At 44.4% G+C, this 16,398-nt stretch overlaps 1 protein-coding gene across 3 annotated transcripts in view; it reads right to left on the bottom strand.

The window, feature by feature from the left end:
- The window catches only part of TICRR (TOPBP1 interacting checkpoint and replication regulator), a 38,463-nt gene that overhangs the window by 18,500 nt on the left and 3,565 nt on the right, over positions 1 to 16,398 (bottom strand). Inside the window, exons 1-4 of one of the 3 annotated variants that reach the window (XM_080980228.1) lie at positions 11,243 to 11,261; positions 2,855 to 3,140; positions 1,592 to 1,833; positions 830 to 1,064 (exon numbers count right to left, since the gene is read on the bottom strand). In XM_080980228.1, coding sequence (XP_080836354.1) covers positions 830 to 1,064; positions 1,592 to 1,833; positions 2,855 to 3,107 — 730 coding nt within the window. In that variant the 5' untranslated portion in view covers positions 3,108 to 3,140; positions 11,243 to 11,261. Of the gene's footprint in view, positions 1 to 829; positions 1,065 to 1,591; positions 1,834 to 2,854; positions 3,141 to 3,926; positions 4,920 to 11,242; positions 11,262 to 16,398 lie in introns of those variants that run through there. The other 2 variants (XM_080980227.1, XM_080980229.1) reach the window with 2 other exon arrangements.

The raw sequence follows: 16,398 nt of genomic DNA, 5'->3' as shown, positions 1-16,398 counted from the left end.
AAGTCATCTGCGTACAATTCTACTTTCCAACAATATGGATGAGTCTATAGCAAACTAACCAGAGCAAAGATTCAAACACCCCGTCCTCCCCAACACACCACAGACATTAGATACATTTTGCCCACAAAACTGCTTTAAACAGGCAGGGCATCACTCTTTTAGATCAGTGGCTTTAAAGCTATATTCCAGCAAACACTGGAGTTTCTTGGATAGTTATCTGGGGTTTCTCAATGAGATGCTCTGATTAAAGATGCCTTTCTCCTCGTTACCAACTTTCCCCTGCAATGTGCAGCTGCAAGAGAAGGTGGGTTATGTTTTAAGGGCATGTTTCTCAATTCAAGTAGGGCACTGTTAGTGGAGAACTGAAGGGAAGCAACTCTGGTTGATTTCTGTTGGAACTATGGAACCAAGGGCCATTGGGAAACTGCATCCCCTTGATGCATCCCCCATGATGTTCTTCCTGCATCACCCAGGAAGAACATCATGGCAAGGGGAAGACCACTCTGGCCTCATCCACTGACGAGAAGGAGCAGCTGTAGGGAGCTTGCTCTCTCCCCACCCACACTCTCCTGGAAATCACTTAGCTCCAACTGAACAGCTGAATGGAAGTGTGCCTTGGCTCCAACTAAAGAGAATTCAGGGCTGAAAAGTTGTGTGTCTGTTATGTGTGGTTATAATCCATTGTAAACCAGTTGATTGAAAGGGAGGCTAAAAATCTAAATAAATAAATAAAACAAGAGGCACAGCAGGCCTGAGGATTCCTCAGCAGACGAAACAACATGGGTGGGGTTCACTGGAAAGTTCTAAGCAAGCAAGCATGTAAACGTACCAGAACTTGCCAGATCAAAGTCATCACCAACTTGATTTACCACGCTGCTCACGATTTCTGGAAGGCTAGACTCCTCTTTCGAAAGATTCCCTTCTAGAGCTGTTTGAAGGAAGGCTCTCTCAACTTCTGGTGCTCTCTCGGCACAGAGTAAAGAAAGAACTGCAGTGGTATTCGAGGTGGGAGAGAAAATCCCAGTACAGGGACAATAGGCCCCAGATGGAGACACTTCAGCAACCTTTCAAAAAGGTAAGGAAGAAAAAAAAAATCATGTAGGCAGCTCTACCTTTGCTCAGAAAGGAAACACTATTCAGTATTCAGGACAACCCTCAGTATTTGTAGTGCATAGACATGGACCACTTGAAAACTGCTCAGAATCTTGGTAAATCACTTAATGACTTTTCTGCCTGTTGTGGAAAGGGTATTGCACTCTGTGCTAGATGCTGTAGGATATGTAAATGTATTTTTATAGATACACCACAGACCACCTGAATGAAGGTCTTGGACCACTAGCAGTTCACAGACCACAGTATGGTAATCCCTGGACTAGAGAATGGTGCCAAAATATCTGATTCAGCTCTATATCTGAGGTTTTGAAAGGTGCAACTCAGGCTAATATAAGATCTCCCGTGGAAAAAGTGATACATGTACTACTGAACGTTCAACAAGTAGAATGAGTCATAAATGTGACAAATAAATATTGAAAACTAGCTAGCTCTTCACAGCTAAATGAGAGTTGCTATTTTGAACAGACACAACCCTTACCATGTGTAGCCCTTGTGCTTGGAGGGGTTTTACAAACTGCTGAAACAATGAAGTCTCTTGGACTGACAGTCCTGACAATGTGCTTCGCAGTATCCAGCTCTGTGTGTGAAAGCTCCCAGCATGCACTGCATTCCAGCTGGTCATAGTGCATTTCAGAGTAATACTGACTGGACTTTTGAGGTGCCTCTGGCTTAGAGTTAGAGGCTCCAAGACTACACCACAGCTTTGTGCCTCTTCAACTCCTGTTTAAGGGAAAACACAAGAGTTAAGGTTTAAGAGCTTTTAAAATGGAAAAGAAATAGTTAATTAAAGCAGGAAATAAATTATTAATTAACTGAGAACTCAGCGACTATGGAAAAAATAAAGAGATTTACACTTTATTTACTAGGTTGAGAAGCATAGAACTGATCCTTATAGCTTCTTACAAGTTTAGTTGAGACAGATGTTAGTAATAATACTAACGCAGGTATTACATTTGCTGTCTCTCTGTCTTCTTATAAGGATGCTCTCAGCAACAAGCTACATGTTTTAGCTAAAAGATTAACAATCTCACATTTAAGGTAAGACTCAAGACAGCAGCTTTCCAGAGAACAACTTCATTGTTACCCTAATTGTTTGCTGAAGAATTTAGAAACATCTTCAATTGGGAAACAATTTAATTGGTCAGTTTGAAAGTACAACTACTTAAAAGAATAAAACAGGGATGGAGATCCTACAGCTCCTCTCTGGCCACTTGTCACGCTGGTTGGGGCTGTTGCAAGTTGGTATCAAACAACTTCTGGAGGACCACAAGTTACCCAGCGCTGGAATAATGTATCCTTTTCACAGCACTTGAGCTGTACAGAAAAGCGAAAAGAAGTACTTGCTGGCTATATCCAGGCATTACTTTCATTAACATCATTATTGATGGTAATGACTCTATTCCGAACTTAAAAATGGAAAGTGTCATGCTGGTGGTGAACAACTGGGAAATACTGGCCTGTGAGCGCTCCAGCTGGACCAGGACAGCCTTTACCAAAGGTGTCATGGGCTTTGAAGACGCTCGAACTCAGGATGAAAGGGGAAAACGTGCTAAGAGGAAGGCATGTTTGGCAAACCCTCACCGTGATCAACACCCACCCGGAAACCTATCTCCCCACTGTGGAAGGACGTGTGGATCCAGAATTGGCCTCCACAGTCACTTACGGCCTCACTGTTAAAGCCGTGCTTATGGAAGACAATCTTACTCGGCTACGAATGATTGCCAAAACAGACTTTCATTACCATCAGATTTGAGGTACAACACTCCTTCTACATGAGGGAAGGACGCTTGCAATGAGGAAGGCGAGGTAAACAGGCAGTTCAAAGTTGAATCAAAAGGCAGGGTTGTAGTCAATGGTGTGAATGGTTGCCCAGAGGACACAGGCTCCATAGGAAAGTCAGGGGTATCCCCTGTACAGTGGTGACTCAAACACTGAATTAAAGTCTCAGATGGCAAGATGTTGCCCCCCAATAAGCGCATCAGTTCAACCAACATCCAGTAGCCAATGTGGTCTGACGTTCCAAGAAGCTGAAACAAGGCAACAGAAAGGCTCAGGTTAGTGGTATTAGTAGGATGACCAAAGGCTAATGATACAATGTATTCTGCCTACAAGCAGAGGGAAAAGAAATATTATGGTCTGAGAGATTTCAATTATGCAATTTTTGTTATTAAATATTGCTATGAAAACAACTGTTCAGTGCTGGTTGAACGTTTGGTGGTTTGTTTTTGTTTTTAGCAAAGAACCAAGGCATATATACTAAAAGCAGGCTTCTAAAAAGTAACCTCCAGGCAATCAGGGTAAGCATCTGAAAGACCACCTGCTTCCCTACACATCCTAATGGGTCTGAGGTTCAGCAGGAGGTAACTCTGTGCATGCATATTTGTGTATGTAGCTAAGTGCTGTCATCTCTGTTGAAGAGAACAGGTAGTCCACATGCACAGAAGTTCTATGCACATCTCATAATGTGGACTGCACACTTATACAAACATACCCTTGCAGTGTCACGATCTGTGAAAACCAGAGGAGCGTAATGGGTTGTAGAAGATAGTATTGGACCCTGACCAGTGAGATCTGGGTTCAAATAGTAATTGAGGCATAAAGCCCACAACATCACCATGGCACCACCAATCTCTCTCTCTGCCTAACCTACATTAACAAGTTTGGGGGAGGATAAAATGGCAAGCCCAGCATTTGACACCATGTGCTTCTTTGGGGAAGAGAGGGAAACAAACAAAACTAGCAACATGCCACATAAGATGGCAGGGTAATCATTTGTGATGCAGCATCCATAATGATTAATTCTCTCATATTACCTTGATCCAGTCAGCAGTGTCCACCCAATACAATGAGATTTTCTGGCTAGCCATCATTTCCCGGATTCTCTTAGGGATGAACTTTTCTGTCAGATCACATGAAGCAAGCAGTTCATCAGAGAAATGAGTAGGACTTCCAGAAACAAATTGCAGCAGCTCTCTCTGGGAATGAGGGCAAGGAGAGAAGAGGAAAATAGCATTCACGAAGCCCTCAGAAGGAATATAACTCCCTGGAGGTTTGTTCAGGGTCACAGTTAACTTGCTTTTCTGGTTCCTCAACACTGGTTTGGATGGCGAAGCAATTTCAGGCCGGTCCCACTGATAGTCAAGTAACGATTCTTTCAGTATGTTCTGAGTGAGTGTGGCTCGGGGTACCGAGCCAGATGACTTTGGGTTGCAGTCCTGGTTTCCAAACTTTGCATCCAGCTCCTCCTCGAATTCTTCCCAACTGCGGGATCCAAGCTCACGGAAATTGCCCACTCGCGAAGTTCTGCCCCGGGCGCCTGAGGAGTCAAAGAACTTGAAGCCCCACCGGATTTTAGCTAGGCCAAACTTGCAGCCCAAGTAGTTCAAGATCCTCAAGGTGCCCAGGTGAAGGTGAATCTTCCGCTCAGAACTGGCAGTGTCCAACAGGAAAACCACATTGTAGGAGCAAGTCATGACGCTACAGAAAGTGCTTTTTTTTTGGTATGGTGCCTGCGGTCCGGCAGTCCAGGGCGGCGCTCACGAAAATGCAGATTACATAAACCAGCCGGCAATCTAAGGACAAACCCAGCTCAGCCTCCTTGCCTTAGCATCCCAAGGCTGCTCCTGGATACACTTCCTTAAGAAAGATTAGCCCCACTGAAGAGGCAACTGGGGGAACTTACTTCCAGGCAAGCATTCTTAGGGCCAGGCTTGTAAACAAACTGAATTTTCTATTCTGCCTGGGACGCCAAAAATACGTTTCCCTTAAGATTTAAGTCCTATTGCCCCTCCCCCACCCCCTGCATTAACAAACCTCCCCAGCGAATTCCTCTCACGCCCCTCACTGCCACCTTCTCCCCCCAACCCTCCCTAAAAGGGGGCTCTTAATAAGAGTAACAGCTTAATACTAAGGGAGCACTCGGTTAACTGCTATTTTCAAGTCTTAAAAGGGCCCCACTAGCTTCTCTAAGCCCCCTCGGGATCAACCGCACCACAGCTTCAGAATAAAAACAGGCCCCCGTTTCTTATGTCGCCGCCGCCATTATCTCCTGCGCGCATCCCTCAGTCGAACTGCTGGCGCGCTCCCCTCTTCGCTCTTCTGATTGGCTTCAAGACGCCTCGCAGCCGCCCTCGCCATTGGCCCGGGTGGCTTCCTAGGCTCCGCCCCGCTCTCGCGAGCTCCTTCGGACTCCTGTTCCTTTTACAAAACAGCGCTGGGCTTCTTCTGATTGGCTAACTGCTTGAGTGGCGGAAGAGCGGATTCCCTCTCCCCTTCATCTAGGAAGACGTGGAGGCCGAACTTCCGGCTAAAAAGTAATCCTGCCGCTCTGGACTTCTCTCTATGGAAAATCAGTTCTTAGGCCGGAAGTGTCCAGAGGTTTTTGCCTGTGCCAGTTGCACGCTGACCTAGGAGCAAACCTCACTGAAGATCTGTATAATTTTCTATCCCTGTTATTGGCCCTCCAGATTACTGGGTCGTCGGTTTGCTTAGCTATGTTTTGCCTCTAGGCTGTTCTAGGCATTATATTTCTTTGGTTTTTCTCCCCCGGCCAGCTTCCTGCTTCACTTTCATTGGCCAGTAGCTCTGGGACGCGAGCTCCCATTGGCTGGCAATTGGGAGGCACAGATTGGACTGTGGGCGGAGTTATTTTGAATTTAAATGTTAAAGAGTTTGCATTGGAGGGGAAAGGAGGTGACTGGTGGGTGGGGAGTAATAGCAGAGTCTGTTAATAATAAGCTATTGGAAAGGAACCCTGACCTAATAAGGACAGTGATAGTTTGTTAAACAGAACACACAAATACTGGTATTCAAAGGAGCATCTCTGTTAGCCTATAAGGCAGTAAAGCCAAGATAAAGTGCTGTAATCTTCAGAGCTGTGTGCAACGGACAAACAGGGTCTTGCACCACCTTGGCAGATTACAGTGCAATCTTGTAAAATGTTTACTCAGGAGAAAGCCCCACCGAGTTCCATTGGACTTACGTTTAGACAAGTGTGCTTAGTATTGTAATTCTGGGAGGGGTTGCATTGTAGGATAAGCTTTGATGGACTGGATGCAGTAGTTTTCCGTCTGTTTGGACCAGAGACTCGCCTATAACCTGAACCTACAACATTATAGCAAATTTTAATTTTTGAATAGTGCATATTCATCTCTTCCTGTCTTCTACAATCTTCCTCTTTTCCCTTCCACTTTTTGGGTCCCTCTCCCTTCTCTTAGTAAAATAATAATAATAATAATAATAATCGTCCTGAATATGTTTTTTGTTTTGTTTTTGTTTTAAAGTTAAATGATGGTGTTTCCTATTGTGAAACCGATTTCTTGGTCCTGGCCAGTCAGTTCACTAATCTCTCATCAATTTCCAGGAATCTCGGGGGAACAGCAATGCCAGAACTGTTAAGACGGTTATGAAACCGATACAAGTTTGTCAGGCAAATAAGCCTTGAGATAATAAGCCTTACTGTTTCTTTCTCTTTTTTACCACTAGATGTCAATATAGGCTCACTTATAAGGAAATGATTGCTTGTTCGGATAGAGCTAGGTTATTTTCCACCCAAGTAAGGCTGCATGCTAATTGTAATAAATTATTTATTTGATTTATATCCCACCTTTCTTCTAAGGAGCTCAAGGTAGCTTACATACTTCTACTTCTCTTTGCCATTTTTATCCTCAACAACATCCCTGTGAGGTAGGCTAGACTGAGGGTGAGTTATTTGCCTAAGCTCACCCAGGTGAGCTTCATGGCCGAGTGGGCATTTGAACCCTGGTCACCTAGGTCCTAGTTCAACACTCCAACCACTATGCCACACTGGTGTTATAAGAATTCTAAGGTCTCAAACATAAATTAAATGTTCAGAAATGTACGAGGCAAACACATACATAAGTATATAAACCACATGTCTGAAATAGTACAGGAGAGCCATCCTGAAGCCATTTTGACTCTCCCAGTGACCTCAAATATTCCTCTGCAGTAAGGGAGGAAAATGGGGAAAGCCTTCACATTGTCTTTTGCTTGCAAATCCTTTCATAAAGGGTGTATTTGTGTATTAATAGGGTGAGCCTGTGACCTGAATTCAGGAACTAAAGTATTTCCCATCACAAAAGAATGGCTAGGCTGCCCAGGTAAAGCAATCAGTGACCATTATCAGGTATCCTGGCAGACAGGATTTCTGCTGTAGACAGCCTCCTTCTGTGATGTATATATGATGTTTTGGGGGGTGGTCTTGAGCTACAGGGTGGGCAATTTCAAAAGTCTATATAAGGGCTTGTGCACCATTGTTCTGGATTCTTTCCTCCCTCCTTTGTGTGGGGAGTGGGGACCCTGTTGCAACAGTACTTTTTTATTGCAATAAAGATCAGGCTTACTAGCTGCTTTGCTTCTCAATATACTCTGGTTGGCCTCTGTTATTTTCTCCTGCTGATAGGGAACCCAATTAAGGACTATACGGGCTCTTGCATACCTGATAAGCGAAAAGGAGCAGTTTTTTCTTATAACACTGGCTTTCAACACTTGCGTGAGACTGACAGTCCCATTGAACTTAGTGGGACATAAGTCCAGCAACACATGAAATGGGAGTTTCATGACTGGAAATTGAACCTTTAAACCTTTTAGAGTTGCATTTTCTAAAAACAAGTCACTGGTTTATTTATTTTTTAAATCACCCCAATTACACATGTAGCGTTTAGACTTGTGGACTAAAGCTGGGAAGATCTGGCTTAAATTTTTCACTCAGCCATGGAGCTCCTGGGTGATCTTGGAGCAATCACTACCTCTTAGCCTAAAGGATTGTTGTGAGGGTAAAATGGGGTGGGGTGGGGTCAGCTATGCAGTTCTGTGCTCCTGGGATGCAAAGGCAATTTAGAAGTATCTATTTTTGACGTTGATTTTTGTTAATTGTTTAGCAAATTAGAAATACTGGTACAGTTTCTTCCTTAGAGAGCCAGTGTGGTGTAGTGGATAAGAGCGGTGGACTCGTAATCTGGTGAACTGGGTTCGCTTCCCTGCACCTTCACATGCAGCTGCTGGGTGACCTTGGGCCAGTCACACTTCTTTGAAGTCTCTCAGCCCCACTCACCTCACAGAGTGTTTGGGGGGGGGGGAGGAAGGGAAAGGAGAATGTTAGCCGCTTTGAGACTCCTTCAGGTAGTGATAAAGCGGGATATCAAATCCAAACTCTTCTTCTTCTTCTTCTTAGAGCTTTGGAGTGGGGAATCTGTGGCTCCCTAGATGTTGTTGGACTCCAACTCTCATCAGCCCCAGCCAACATAGCCAATGGCCAGAGATGAAGAAAAGCAATACCTGGAGCCCCTCGTCTTGACAAATAAAACTTTCACCCTATCAGCTGCCCTCTCCTTTCTGAAAGATAACCTATTGCACTTAATAAAGTGTTTATTGAGTTTTCATAATTGTGTTGTCAATAAGAAACAAGGCATAATCATTAAAAAAACAACAACCCTGTCTGACAATTACAGATTAATATAAGGGAAAGGAATATATCAGCACAACTGATAGCGTCCACAGAGATCATGTTGATGAACGGAGGTAACCATGCCACAAAGTTGTCTCAGTTAATGGGAGATGAAACATGTAAGTTCTTATGAATGGTTGTTTTCTCAGGAATAGTTGAAGCCACCTAAAGTAATGTAGCCATAGTGGGGTAGCGGATCCTACCTATGTGATAGAGGAATGGGATGGGTAGTGACTAAGGGGAGAGCCCTTAGTCACCATGTAGATCAGAGGTAGGTGGGGCTGCATTTCCTGCTGATATATATATCATGATATATATATATAATTTATCATGATATGGGACCAGAGATAAAACAGGGAGGGGAATACAGTGGTGCCTCTGGTTACGTACTTACTTCGTTCTGGAGGTCCGTTCTTAACCTGAAACTGTTCTTAACCTGAAGCACCACTTTAGCTAATGGGGCCTCCCGCTGCCACTGCACAATTTCTGTTCTCATCCTGAAGCAAAGTTCTTAACCCGAGGTACTATTTCTGGGTTAGCGGAGTCTGTAACCTGAAGCGTATGTAACCTGAAGCATATGTAACCCGAGGTACCACTGTATTAAAGGTCAGGATAAGGAGTTTTGCAATGATCTCCGAATAGACAGGGAGCTGGTGAAGAGATGAGATTTAAGGGAGGAAGCTGTATATTCAGAGCAACGAATGAGAGAAGTTTTGGAAACAGACTTCTGGATAGAGGTGAGTATAGCTGTGCATGGCTGGACAGGTGGACTATTTATATTATTATTAGAAGGCAACTTTCATCCTATACCCTCTTGATTATGTCAAAGATAAATACAGTGGTACATTTGTTGTCGAACTTAATCCGTTCCGGGAGTCCATTCGACTCCCAGAACCATTTGAAAACCAAGGCGTGACTTCTGATTGGGTGCAGGAGCTTCTTGCACTCAATTAGAAGCTGTGTTGGACGTTTGGCTTTCAGAAAACGTTTGCAAACCAGAACACTTCTGGGTTTGCGACATTTGGGAGACAATTTGTTCAGGAGCCAAGCTGTTTGACAACCAAGGTTCCACTGTAGAACTCTTCCTGGATCATCCATGCACATTTATTTATTTTTAAATTACTACACTGGCTTTCCTTATGGCAGATAACCAAATGAGTTTATAACCCAGAAATCCAATGAAGCTAAAATGTAACATGAAAACAGCAATAGCCAGTGGCCTTCAGAACCTGGTACTAACAGATAAGAGAAAACCAGAATGAAAGCACGGGCCTCGAGCATTAGACTATCTGCTTTCAGAAGGATGCTTACTTGATGGCCACTTGATGACTCAGAAAGAGCCGTAGTTCAGTGAGAGAGCACATGCTCTGCATACAGACAGTCCAAGGTTCAATCTCCTGGTAGAAGAAGAGTTTGGATTTGCTATCCCGCTTTATCACTACCCTAGGGAGTCTCTTAGTGGCTAACATTCTCCTTTCCCTTCCTTCCCCACAACAAACACTCTGTGAGGTGAGTGGGGCTGAGAGACTTCAAAGAAGTGTGACTGGCCCAAGGTCACCCAGCAGCTGCATGTGGAGGAGCAGGGAGGCGAACCCGGTTCACCAAATTACGAGTCCACCGCTCTTAACCACTACACCACACTGGCTCTTGGTAGGGCTGGGAAGAGAATCCAGCCTGAAACCCTGAAGAGCCTCTGCCAGTCAGTGCAGGTAATACTGAGATAGATGGACTCAGTGGCGTAGCGTGGGGGGTGCAGGGGGGCCCGGCCGCACCGGGCGCAACATCTGGGGGTTAGGGTTAGGGGGTGCAAATCCACGGGTTAGGGGGCGCAAATTACTTGCCTTGCCCCGGGTGCTGACAACCCACGCTACGCCACTGGATGGACTCATTGAACAACATGTAGCAGACACAGAGCGCTGATTGGATTTAGCCAGGATGTCAACTTTAACTGCCAATGAATCCACCAGGTACTCTGCCTCCCCCATAGCATATCTAGCTAAACTCAAAGTCCCTAAGCTCCGGAGAGCTTTTACCCTGGCACGATGTCACGCCCTCCCCTCGGCTGTCATTGTAGGTCGTTACAGGAAGATTGCTTACTCGGAGAGACAATGCCCCTGTGACTCTGGTCAGATAGATACAATAGAGCATGTGCTTCTCCAGTGCCTATACTGTATAGAGACACTCATATTAGCCTCATCTCCCCACTACTCCATAAGTACAGTGGTACCTCAGGTTACATACGCTTCAGGTTACATATGCTTCAGGTTACAGACTCCGCTAACCCAGAAATAGTGCTTCAGGTTAAGAACTTTGCTTCAGGATGAGAACAGAAATCGTGCAGCGGTGGCGCGGCGGCAGCAGGAGGCCCCATTAGCTAAAGTGGTGCTTCAGGTTAAGAACAGTTTCAGGTTAAGAACGGACCTCTGGAACGAATTAAGTACTTAACCTGAGGTACCACTGTACCCAGGGCACACAGGACAATTTTATTTTATACCTCCCAGCTGCTGTCAGATACCAATCCTGCTACAACATACATTGCTGCCAGATTCTGCACAGCAGCATTCAAAATTTGTCAGATGATGACCTGTGCCACAAACTAGATTGAATGAACACTCACATCAGAGTGCTCTCTGCACTGATAGTTGTAGTCTTTTATATACTAACCTTTTATGCTCTTTCATATCCGTTTAATGTGGCAAGAGCTGCTGGGTGACCTTGGCCTAGTCACACTTCCTTGAAGTCTCTCAGCCTCACTCACCTCACAGAGTGTTTATTGTGGGGGAGGAAGGGAAAGGAGAATGTTAGCCGCTTTGAGACTCCTTCGGGTAGTGATAAAGCGGGATATCAAATCCAAACTCTTCTTCTTCTTCCTAACCCTTCTTTTAGATTCTTTTAGTTTCTTTTAGATTTTTCCTATAGTCTTTTAGATATAGGTAAAGGTAAAGGGACCCCGGACCATTAGGTCCAGTTGTGACCGACTCTGGGGTTGCGGTGCTCATCTCGCTTTATTGGCTGAGGGAGCCAGCGTACAGCTTCCGGGTCATGTGGCCAGCATGACTAAGCCACTTCTGGCAAACCAGAGCAGCGCGCGAAAACACTGTTTACCTTCCCGCTGGAGTGGTACCTATTTATCTACTTGCACTTTGACGTGCTTTCGAACTGCTAGGTTGGCAGGAGCAGGGACCGAACAATGGGAGCTCACCTGGTCACAGGGATTCGAACCGCCGACCTTCTGATCGGCAAGTCCTAGGCTCTGTGGTTTAACCCACAGCGCCAGCCGCATCTCTCCTTTTAGATATACCTTCTGTTTTAATACTTTTTAGCTTTCCAAAACATTTTACACATGATTGTACCCCACCCTACTTATGCTGTTCTATGACCGTAATACATATTTGGTTGATTGACTTAGATGGACCAATGGCCAGCCATGGTGCAAGACGGGCTTCCTGTGTTCTTATAGGTGTTTGAATGGCCCATGCCAGAATGTACCTGTCGAAGCGACCTGAAAGGGACATGTAGGAAAGGTGAAGTCACAACCTGCCTTATCAGCAGTGGCAAGAGAACAGAAAACAACAAAGAGCCTAGCGGAGTTTTCTAACTGACTTCTGATGGAAAGATAGGATCCATAAAAATCTGTTGGTTGACAACCGCCAGGTTAAGAGCTGATAACGTCAAAGCCTTGGGGTTGGAAGCTGATCCAACTGGGTTGTCCTGCTCCAGGCAAGTTGCTGTGGCTCTTTCGTTCCTCCCTTGCTCTTTGCAGTCTCCTTCCTTCACTCCTTCGTCAGCAATGCATCTTGCTGCCAGTGTCACCTTTTTGCGCACTCTTGTCACCCAGAAGTCCAGCATTAGCATGGATCTAAGCTGGCAAGTAGGGATGGGTGACCCAATCAGATCAGCTTCCAACCCCAAGGCTTTGACGTTATCAGCTCTAAATTACGGTTTCTCATTTTTCCAATCTTAAGTTCAGTTCTCTGCATTTCCACATCAGTTTGCAGTTTACGTGTGTGTGTGTTTTCTGTTTTACAATTTAGAATATTCCATTAAACAATCTTAAAATATCAGCGACTTCCCTTCTTCTCTTTACATGTTTCATTTTACATATCATAAATTCCTGCATGTTTTACATAAACTAAAGCATTCAGTATTCCATTATTACATCCACCAAAACCTATTTACACTGTTGAATTTATCTTAATGCTGCCAACATTTTCAAGTGTACACGATTCCCCCCCATATATTCAACAAACATTTTCCAGTCTTCTTTAAATGTATATTCTTCTTGTTCTCTTATTCTATAAGATAGATCTGCAAGCTGTGCATATTCCATCAGTTTAAGTTGCCATTCTTCTTTACTTGGGACCTCACTCGTTTTCCATTTTGGGGCTAACAAAACACCAGCCACAGTAGTGGCATACACAAATAACCTTTTCTGACACCTGGGAATTTCCATCTGAATTATCCCCAACCCAATGGACTCTGTTTTTTGGGGGGAAAGTACTTTTAAACATTTTTTTTCAATTCATTATGGATTTCCCCCCAATGCTCTTTTACCCTTTTACAGGTCCACCACATATGAAAGAATGTTCCCTTGTGTTGTTGTTTTTTAATGCTTTCTGAAAATTCATCAGCACTTTATTGTGAATAACACCTAACATACACATACACATTTTTTTGTAGGCCATCTTCCCTAATAAGCACAATTATGCTGGGAAGTCTAGAGAACAGGGAGTGTGATTTCTCAGACCGTTATCATTCATGAAGCTTAGTCCTCAGGCCGTGTTATGGCTCATTGAATTAGCTGAGTCTCATTAAATAAAATGCATAAGGAACCATGTACAATACCTTCAGCTCCTTGGAGGAAAAAGTAGGATATAAACACAATGAAAAGTATTCTTTCTGCAGGAAAACTCCTTGCTGAGGATGTCAGTGGTGGGGCATCATTTTGCCATGGAGAAAAATCAAAATCATACATTTAATTTTGGGGGGTTTGCCAAAGGCTGGCAATCGAGAATGTAATGCTACAAGCTGTAAGACTGATATGCTCTTGAAACCTTTCTTGGCATTGCCTGAAGCGAATGGAAACCTGCAACATTTGCGCTCCCTGAACTGATGTGCTATTGTATTCAAACCACCAAACAACACCCCATTCTCCTGAAACTGAAATTGATACCAGAGTGACCTCCTTCACTTGCCTTATCAGAGGACAGAGGTGGGTGGAAATGGTCATATCTCCCTTGCACTGTTGCTACTTTTTATACTCTACTTTTTATATCATTTTTACACAGTGGGAAGAACTCTGGGTGTTGTTATCATTTATAAGCACAGTTGCTGATTTTTTTAAAATAGAAATCACATTTCTAAGTTTTGCTTGAAGACTGCACATTGCAAACACTATGAAGCATATATTTTTACTTTGCACGTTTCCTCCTTGCTTTCTTTATAAGCAAATGCAGATGCAGCTTTACTAGCAAACACTGAAACAAATAAATAACTAATGCCTTCTGACCCAAAACAAATGACCCAAAATTACTAAAAGCACCATCATAAGGCTAAGAGCAGACTGAAAACAGTTCAGATTAAGAAGCAGAAGATAAAATCATTAAAGGATAGCTTAATCGGTAGAGCATGAGACTCTTAATCTCAGGGTTCTTCATGAGAATCCTTAATCTGAGGGTTCAAGCCCCACGTTGGGCAAAAGATGCCTGCATTGCAGGGGGTTGGACTAGATGACCCTCATAGCCCCTTTCATCTCTACAATTCTATGAACAGATCCCATGTCAAAAGCTCTTCACTCTACCCCCATAAGCTGCTACTTTGCTCTCTTAAAAGGGCAGTGTTGATTTTTCCTTTTTGTCCCTTCCAGAACACCTATGCCAGGTGCGGGGATCATTGGCCCTCCAGATGCTCCTGAAGTACAACTCCCATCAGCCCCAGCAAGCATGGTCAGTGACCAGGAATGGTTGGAGTTGGAGTTTCAGGAATATCTGGAGGGCGAAATGTTGCCCAGCCCTGACCTGTAAATCCGGCCCTGAACTTGATAGTGGTTGATGACAGGGAGAAGTCCTGCACGACAATCATCTGCAAAAGCCAGGAACTGGGATGCCAAGGAAATGAAAAAGAAGCTATTCAAAAGTTGAACAAAGAGAAGGGAGTGGCAAAGGCTATCCTCGCCCGGGGCACAATGTGGTCTAGAGACAGCCCTGGTTTTTTCCCTCTTCCTTGCAAGTGAAGCAGTGAGCAACATGTTTTCCTTTAACCACACCTTGATTGGCATTTGCATTGTCCCATTCCTTGGTGATACAATGCTTTCAAATGAAAACAATGTCAAGATGTGTTTCAAAACACTGCGTACAGGAAAAACAAAGCACTTGTCCCTTAGATGACTGTCCTTTCATGTTACCCAGACTTCCATTCATTCTACCAGGATCTCCTTGTAACCATTTCAAATTTCAGCTGTTCTGTTTCAACCATTTCCAGCAGCGTTTGTCGTTCCCTTAGATCAGGGATGGAGGACCCTGTGGCCTTCTGGATGTTGTTGTAATCCAAATCCCATCAACACTAGCCAACAATGGGTGACAACCGGGAAAGATAGGGGGTTGTAGGATGCTTCCACAACATGCACAGCAAACATGCTTTCCCCCACCCCACAAATCAAGACTTTTTGCAATAAGGAAAGTGACAGGGGAAATGTGGGATACACCTGCTTGACACGGCATTGTATAACTACCCTGTAAGGAAATAAGAGGGAATGCTTGACAAAATGGCTGACATTGTCTAACCACCCTGCAAGCCTGTGCAAACATATTGTGACTTCTTCTTCTCCTCCTCCTCCTCCTCCTCCTCCTCCACCCATCTGGCTGGGTTTCCCCATAGGTTGTTGGGAAGAAAACAAAGCATCTGAAGATAGTGTTGCAAGTAATGGCGGTGAATCTGTGGCCCTCCAGACATTGTTGGACTCCAACTCCCATCATGACCAATGGCCTGGGACGATGGGAGTTGTAGTCCGACAAATATCCAGATGGGTTCCCCTTCTGTGCCTTAGCTGATGACCGGAAATATTATTATTTATTAAATGTGTATACCACCCATCCTCCGCAGATCCCAGGGCAATTCACAACATAAAATTAAAAGATGATAAAAAGAACAAAACAACAGCAAACACAGACCAATAACCCTCTCCCTCCACCCACTCCCATAAACACATTTAAAATAAGAGGAGCATTTTTGCCTGGCACCTAAAGGTGTATAATGAAGGCGCCAGCCAAACCTCCTTGGGGAGAGCATTCCACAAACGGGGAGTCACTGCAGAAAAGCCTGTTCTCGTGTTGCCACCTTCCAGACCTCTTGTGGAGAGGGCACGCGTGAATGATGATTGCAGGGTCCAGGTCTGTTCACGTGAGGAGAGGCAGTCCTTGAAGTATAGCCATTTAAGGCTTTGTAGGTCAAAACCAGCCCTGTGAATTGGACCCGGAAACTAATTGGCAGCCAGTGCAGTTGGGCCATGATTTTTAGCAGCCAACTGTGATCCTCACAGTGGGGTGAGAAATGGGAGAGAGGTTGTGTTTAGACTAGAGGAGAATCACTGGACCATGCAGGCAACTTCATGGTTTGGAAGACTGCCCACAAAGTTCTGATCCCAAAGACCGATAAGGTGAGAACTGGTGGAAAATAAGGCAAGGTGAGAGAGTCTATTGCTTCAGTGGAAAAGACGTTATTTGGTTTCCATAATGGGTGCAAACAAGGAAAGAAAGACTCTCTGCTTTCTTTCCAGTGGAAAAAAAAGTATTTGCTTAACTCGATCTCTGCCACCCTACAGA

Source organism: Podarcis pityusensis (assembly GCF_964106645.2).
Source record: "Podarcis pityusensis genome assembly, chromosome: 14".
Taxonomy (NCBI): domain Eukaryota; kingdom Metazoa; phylum Chordata; class Lepidosauria; order Squamata; family Lacertidae; genus Podarcis; species Podarcis pityusensis.
This window is presented reverse-complemented; position numbering and strand designations above follow the sequence as displayed.